Consider the following 7865-nt stretch of genomic DNA (forward strand, 5'->3'; position numbering starts at 1 on the left):
AAAGAATAGTGTAAATAGCATAATAATATGCTCATCGTGCCATGCGGTATTATGCAGATGAACTTAGTACATGCCTGGGCAGCTCCAGTGAGGACTTGAATGGGGAGGATTAGTACCAGATGTTGGTTGGGACTCAGCGGTCAGCCAATAGGGAGGAGGGCCGTTTGGTGTGTGGGAGGAGCTCAGTTTCTCCTCTGAGCTCAAGATTTATTCTAACAGGTAGTTTAAAAACCCAACAGGTCAACAGCAGCAGCAGCAGCAGCAGCAAGACAGTAGCCAACCAAGTCTGAGCAAGGACGTTTCTTCTACAGCGCATTTGTGTCTGGATATGCCCGGACGCAGCTCTCCATCATGTTGAGCAGGAAGGGGTCTAGTGCGGGGATGATGAGTGTCGCAGCCGGGGTGGACCGCAGCAGGGTCGGGGAGAGGCTGCAGGCTGCTCTGGCCGGGCTGCAGGAGCTGCATCTGCTGAAGGAAAGGCAGAGCGACATGGTGAGCTGGGCGCTGAGGATGGACCGAGAGGAGCCGGTCACTGTTGTCCACACAGGCCCGGAGAGTCCTAGGGTGATGGGGGCTGAGGAGCAGCGGCTGGAGGCGACCCTGACAACCCTGAAGCAACAGCTGGTAGGAAGCAATTTATTTCAGAAGCCATAAAACAGTAACATTAAAATAACTCTGGAAGCATTAAGTGCAGGCAGTAGTTTGGTATCACTAGAATATCATATGATATTCATATCATATCCTATCATATCATAGCTCTTATTAGTAACGATGGGACAAACACTCATTCACTGTCCTTGGAATAAAGTGGTCAGCTGATGCTCATGAGCAGCCCGTCTTCAATTATTAGCAGACACACTTTAATGTTCTCAGCTGGGGGTAGGAAGTAGGATAGGTGTCATAAATCATGGTTCACTGCAGGACCAGGAGGACTTTGAGTTGTGTATGTGCGTGCACACAGTACATGTGTAGACTGCAGGGGGCAAACCTCAATCATTAACCACTAATGCCAGGGAATATATTTAAAAAAAATGGTGGTGTGTTTTTTAAATGTGTTCAATTTGCTTTAAATGACATTCAGTCATGAGGGCCCCTGATTGTTAGAGACAACTGGCTGTGTTGACTTTTTCCATGACAAGCTTTTTCCATGAAGGCTGCTGTTGTAAGCATTTAAAGGAAGTGCGGGGATTAAGGTGCTGTCCATGACTTTAAGTAAAAGTGGGTAAATGCATGGAAAGATTACATTGCAAAGTACTGGGACAACATATGGTTTAAATTGTGTTTTACATTTGCGCAAAATGGATTCACTGCAGGCTCACAACACCCCATATTTAAAAAACACCAGCAGCTACATATAGACTTAATGGCCCAGAACACTTTCCAAGAACTCTATTTTTGCCAGTTTAAATAAAAGTCAACCAACTTGATCTTACAAAAGAATGAAGCATTAATTATATGCTGCATTTTGCAGGCAATGACCCCCCAGCCCTCATTATAAGAACCACTGTAACAGTAAATACCCAGCCCGAGCTGCAAAACAAACAGTCCTTCATTCCAACCCCCAAGCTTTCCTCCCCTATTAGTTTACACAATGGCCAGGCCCTCGCTGTGGGGGAGAAATGAGTTACCCACCACTGCTTCTTCCATGCCCCCCCATGTCCTGCTGGGGTTAATCATCAGCCACAGCTGAGTCGCTTTTGTTTTTCTGATGGCTGTACATTAGAGCATCTTTTATCTGAACAACAGGCCTCGTCTTGATGAAATTATAGCAATTTTTCAGCTTAATCTTACCCTGCAGAGAGAATTTTGTGTAATTGCATGCATGTGCGTGCATGAGAAGCTTTATTGCAGAACTTCCAATTCTTGAACTCCCTCCTTTTCAAGAAAATTGGTAAAGACTTGTTCTTTGGTTCAGGTTGTAGCTTACTACACCTTTTTTGGGGGGTTGGCTAAATTGCTATCTGTTGCCTGTTTTACAGTCTCGTCTACGAAAACAGGATGTTGGCCTGAAGACTCATTTGCAGCAGCTGGATCAACAGATCAGTGAGCTGAAGCTGGACGTGAGCAAGGCCTCCACAGAGCAGCTGGAGAGTGACAGCAGGCCAAGTTCAGGTGTGTGAGCAAACACTGACACCAAAAGCCCAACAGTTGTTTGCTTTATAGCAAGTAATAAATTCTCCGTCCAAGCTACTATCACATGATGTTAGATACTGAGAAAAATACTCATGTGCATAATTGTTCTGCTCTCTCCAGGTTTCTATGAGCTCAGTGATGGTGGCTCTTGCTCCTTGTCCAACTCCTGCACCTCCGTGTACAGCGAGTGTCTGTCATCCTCTCAGACAAGCCTTCTCCTCCTTCCCACGAGTCCTGCAAATTCCCACATTCCCCCGCCAGTACAAGTAGACGTATGCCGCCGACGTTCCGCTGATGAGAGCACCACCCAGCCCAACCCTCCACGGGCCACAGGCCTCCATCTGGGCAGCAGCAGGATCCGAGCAAGCACCGAAAAGGCTCGACCGAGACCTGTGTCAACAGGTAACCAAATCTCTCAATCTCTAATTAGATTTAGTCTGTCATGCCATAGTGGGAATTGTGCAACGGTTGTTACCCAGCAACATAACATGTATTTTGCTGCATAATACTGTAACATATCATTGGATGAGTGATTTAAAAGATAAAATCAGTATTTTGTGTTGTCTTTGTGTTTATCAGGTGATCTTGATAGGATGATGGCTCAAGGACCATGCTACTACAAATCCGTGGATGCAAAGAAACCCTCGATGTGCTCAAACCTGAAGACCTCCACAATGGACCCCAAGTTCCAAAGCAACCTGGTGTCTCGCAGTGGGACAGAAGTGTACCACTACCCCAGCCCCCTGCACGCTGTGGCTCTCCAGAGTCCAATCTTTTCCCATGGAGGTGACCCAGCAACACCTGGACCTCTAGAGGGCCAAGGCCCCCCAGTGAATGGTTCTGACACTCTCCAGAGGGCACAAAGTGGTCATGAGACCAAGACCCTTGGTTATATTGACAAGCTCCTCCTGCGCAGCTTGAACAAAGTCCAGAGTGAATCAGGCGCAGAGACTCTGCAGACACACAGTGACTATCACAGGAGACCCACTGAAGTTTTAACTGTGTTTCCTGAAGTATCTCAGAAAGAGGTGTCTGTGCTGCAGCCTCTTCCAGCCCAGACCACAAACATCATCCCAACAGATAGCGACCAGAAGAGACACTGCATGACATTTTCCAGCCAAGAGCCAGCTGATAACCCAAACCACAATCAGTCAGTGAGAGCCCCAGAGGTTTCATACCGATACTCCTATCCTACTGCGGTGAGGGAGTACAGCTCTGATGAGGTCACCACTTTATCTCTGAGGAAGAATGATAAACCCCATGGAGAATATGGTAGCGTAATAAGAAGCAATTCAGAGAATAGATCTGGGGATCATTTACAGTCAATGCCACAAGGGAGGCGGGGTTATAGGCAAAGAGTAATGGCCCACAGCTCCAGCACAGAGGAGAGTCAAGGCTTTGAGTTTCAAGCTGGTCACGCAGCTTCCCCTGAGTTTGTCCATGCCAAATTTGTCCCCGCTGGAACTCAGAGGGTCAAGGTGAGACAAGCAGACCGTAAAACCAAAGCTGTGAAACTGAGACGAAAAAGCAGTGAGAAGCCTCGAGCCACGAGGCAGCAACATGGCTCATCTTCGGGTGAAAGGACCAGAGAGGCCAGTTGTGGAAACAAGGGGGATCAGAGGAGATCAGGAAAAGCAAAAGTGACCCAGAAATTCACCACCTGTCACTCAGAGGAGCGCAGACAGGGCTCAGGCTCAGACTCTAGCCACTGTAGCCCTGGACTCATGTATACCCACAAGGTCCATCCTAAGCCACATCCCATCCCTGTTGTTATTGTTAAGTCCAGCAAAAGCCGCAGACTGCAGTGCCTGGAGTATGAGCAGCCTGTAGAGCTGAGGAAGAGGAGGCAGGGGGCTGACAAATGGCCGTCCGATGTAGAGATGTTCCAGGCCTTATGTGCTCAGCGTCAGAGGGCAAAAGAGCCTCATGCTCAGGCCCCAGGGAGCATGCAGATGGTCCACAGTATCAGTGCCAAGTCAGGCCAGCGGATAGGACCTCCTCGCTCCTTCCAATCCTCCATCTCCTCTAACTCTTTCCTTCACAATCTTAATGCCAGATACCCTCCAGCAGCCTTCCACATGTCCAGCCAATACCCACCCAGATGTGAGTCTGAGTACTCGGCTGAATGCGCCTCACTGTTTCACTCCACCATTGCTGAAAGTAGCGAGGGGGAGATGAGTGATAACACCACCAACCGCTTCGGAGATAGCGAGTCCAGCCAGAGTTTCCAGTCCTTCTCAGACTCTGACAGCAGTCTGTCCCTGGACGAGGAGGACCAGGTGGACAGCCAGGACGAGAGAGGTCTGGTGTGGGCTGAGGCGGCTCTGGGGCCCACCGCTGCTGGACGGTCCCTCCAGCATCTCCCACGCCCCGAGCCATCAGCCTGCCGCATCAAAGCTTCCCGTGCCCTGAAGAAGAAGATTCGTCGGTTTCAGCCTGCTTCCCTGAAGGTCATGACCCTGGTGTAGCAAAGTTCCCCCTGGCAGAGTGAGAACTGCTGGGAAAACAGAGAGCTGTTTGGAAACCTGGTCTTTGAGCACAGCAACCTTAATTATCACTGAGAAGCAGCAATTAGACTGGACTCCATGTGTGCACTGATTGTTTTCTTTAAAAAATGTTAAGAATTTACATTAGTTGAACCTGAAACTGTACAAAAAGGTGCATTGTATAAAAGCATGTATAACACAGTTATTACACTTACACTTAATTTGTGAATATTTATGTTGTTGTAATTAAAGATTCTCATAGCATGTGGCTGCATTGATAATTTCATGGGCATTTCTGTCATATAATTGTATGTACCTGAAAAAATAAAAACAATCTTTTTACATTTCTTATTTCAAACTATTATCTGTTAATTTTCTTCATTTTGCTTATTAATTATAACTATCCGTGTTTGACTTATTAGAATAAATGTATTTAATATATATTGGGATGGTTTGTTTATGTAATCTTGACTTTTCTTACATCTTTAGACAGCTAACTGCATCATTGTCCTTTAGCTGTTCGAGCTAATTCCTAGATTTTGGTATTAATAGCACACAGTTTTTTCAGTGAGTACGCAATGTTTGCAAAATCTAATCCACCTCTCTTTAGGAGACATGTTGAAAAAAAATCCCCATTTAATCCTCAGAAATGTCCCACTGAGGCTGACCAATTTAGCACAGATAGCGCTAACTGCTTCTTATCTGGTTTCCTGCCCAGCTGTTGGTTTAATGAGTTGCGTCTTCAACAATCAACCCAGACAGTCTTGTTTAATTAGAGGGTGAAACTTCTCAGTCTGAGTCATTTAAATGTCAGTAAACACACTTGTACTGAAGCACTAAAACACACAGTCACACTCCTACAGTTTCGCAAACAGACATTAAGATGATGGAAGCAGAAGCTCTAGGTTTCTGAGAAGAGACCTGAGATTTTAAAACAGTTGGTGTATATGGCTAGGGGCACATGGGATTTAGAAAGAATGACAGATGATAAGAGGCTCCTCATTTCTGAGCTGTCATGAGGAGATTAAACGGCGGGCAGCTGCACAGAGTTGCCCAATAATCTCATTTCCAAAATCTGCCTTGGTATCTTTCCATTAAAATTCTTGCAAAGACGGGGTGAGCAAAAGGACACTTGTGAAGGTAAGTAGTCTAGTGACTGGCTGTCTGAGCATCAGCACTCTCTCCTGTGGTCATACATAATAATGTTTCTCCCATTAGAAAGCCACTGTGACCTTATAGTTCCCAACTAAGAAGCTTATAAGGCTGACAAACATTTTCGGCATCTCATCAAATTTTACTTTGAAGTTTTGTTCCCTGCAGACTTAATCACTGTGGAGACCATTATTTTTTTAAGACTCATGGATTCTCCATTTATTCATTCTCTTAACTAGAAATGTTCAAGAAGAAAATGCACCATTCTTTGAATACAAGTGCTCACTAAAGGGCATGTATGTTAATTCATCTGCATTCTTTTCTCTATTCATCAAACACAAGACAGGTCTAAAGGGCACAGACTTCACACATCAAAGATAGCATTTTTAGTTTAAAGAGTTGCCGCAATTGAATCAACTTATTAGGAATTATACATCCCGCTGACCTCTGTCCACCAAAAGAGTGACAGCGAGTGGTCAGTGGGATTAGTGCTGCTGTTTACAACCCAACTCAGAGAGCGTGACAGGCGCTGGACTTGTCTTTGATGTTGAGTATAGCGAGACTGTGCCGGCTTGACCTTGTGTGCTTGCTGACCTTTCCAGCTGTAGAGCCAGCTCATCTCTGAGGGCAGATCTCCCCACAATAGAGAGGTCAGGGGCCTTTATGTACCCTCGCTGTCTCTGGGCTTGTCTTTTTTTGTGTTCAACATGTCTGTCATTTACTTTCGTTAAACTCATTGTTTAAGAAGGTGAGTCCACCTGTCCACTCCAGTCCCCCTTCCTGCTTAAGTTTGTTTATTCTGAATTAAATACATGGAATATTTTATGCAGAATCAGTGCCATAAAGTGACAGTTCACCCCAAACTAAAAAATATGTATTTTAAATCTTACATGTAGTGCCATTTATCAATCTAGATATTTTAATTGTTGGAAATTTCGGCTGTAGAGATGTCTGCCTTCTCTACACTATAATGGAGCCACATGGCACTCAGTTTGTCGTACTCAGAGTGCCAAAAATGTATATTTGAAAAACTAAAAAATCATGACCCAGCTACTAAAGATAATCCACAGACCTTGTTGCGAGCAGTTTAATGTAACAACCACTTTCCTTGTACTGAACTGCACAAGCCAAACTTATCACCACACAAAAGGAAGCGCGCATCGACTAATGGACAAGAGGCTTGGGTTAAAGACAGCGCAAGTTCTAAACATTAATGGTGTCCTACTTAGCTTCCTACCTAGCTGAACCGTAGTGTTAGCTAGCTCAGTGGTGCTAGGTGAGCTAGCAGTAAATGCATGCTTTATTCTGTGCAGTGATTCAGATCCAGTGCCATCTAGTTTCATTATATTGTAGAGAAGAAAATCTTAACGCCCGACATCTCCAACACTCGACAACTCACACCAAAACAATCTTGATCAAAAACTAGCACTAAAGGTAAGAGGAAAAATATGTATTTTTGATTTCGGGGTGAACTATCCCTTTAATAACCACATAATGTAATTGGATAAAGGTAATTCGGCAAGGGATTGATACCTGTGGGGTTGGAATTGAAAGCAGCAAGCTGTGAAGCAGGTGTGCACCTGTACGGTAATAGGATTTGGTCATGATGTTTTATAGGGTATAAAGTTGAGTGCAGAGGGGGCGTTACCAAACATACTCCCTATGGATGGCTGTCAAGTCATACTGAAAGACTACAGATGTCATGTGGGATCCCATTACACAGGGGTGCTCTAACCTTGAATGGTATACATGAGAACACATGGGCAAACGGTCGCATCTAATCAAGATCATACATTTTCAGTTGATGCCACACCAGCCGAGGTCTTTTAATAATTATTACAAAGAGAACTGTGATGACTTTTGTTACATGAGATCCATGAATATTTAAAACATTTTCTTTTAATTAAACTTTTACTACAGTTTAGATAGAAAAGATGAAATGCATCGATAATGTATCAAAGCAACAGATAATTGACTTCACACTCAACACACAGCTTTCCTCACATGGTCCATCTAAAGCAGTCTGAAGTAGAACATGCTTGTCACCGTCCAGTGAGATATAAATAGGCGGAGGTGTCGTGCCAAACTACTCTG

At 44.8% G+C, this 7865-nt stretch overlaps 1 protein-coding gene across 1 annotated transcript; it reads left to right on the forward strand.

The window, feature by feature from the left end:
- Positions 1-214: 214 nt before the first annotated feature.
- Positions 215-5013, forward strand: dact2 (dishevelled-binding antagonist of beta-catenin 2). Its single transcript, XM_049601111.1, has 4 exons — positions 215-624; positions 1980-2112; positions 2254-2535; positions 2713-5013. The coding sequence occupies exons 1-4, from the start codon at positions 352-354 to the stop codon at positions 4599-4601; spliced, it is 2577 nt and encodes an 858-aa protein (XP_049457068.1). The 5' UTR covers positions 215-351; the 3' UTR covers positions 4602-5013.
- The last annotated feature ends 2852 nt before the right edge of the window (positions 5014-7865 follow it).

The sequence above is a fragment of the Epinephelus fuscoguttatus genome, linkage group LG16 (genome assembly GCF_011397635.1).
Source record: "Epinephelus fuscoguttatus linkage group LG16, E.fuscoguttatus.final_Chr_v1".
Classification (NCBI taxonomy): domain Eukaryota; kingdom Metazoa; phylum Chordata; class Actinopteri; order Perciformes; family Serranidae; genus Epinephelus; species Epinephelus fuscoguttatus.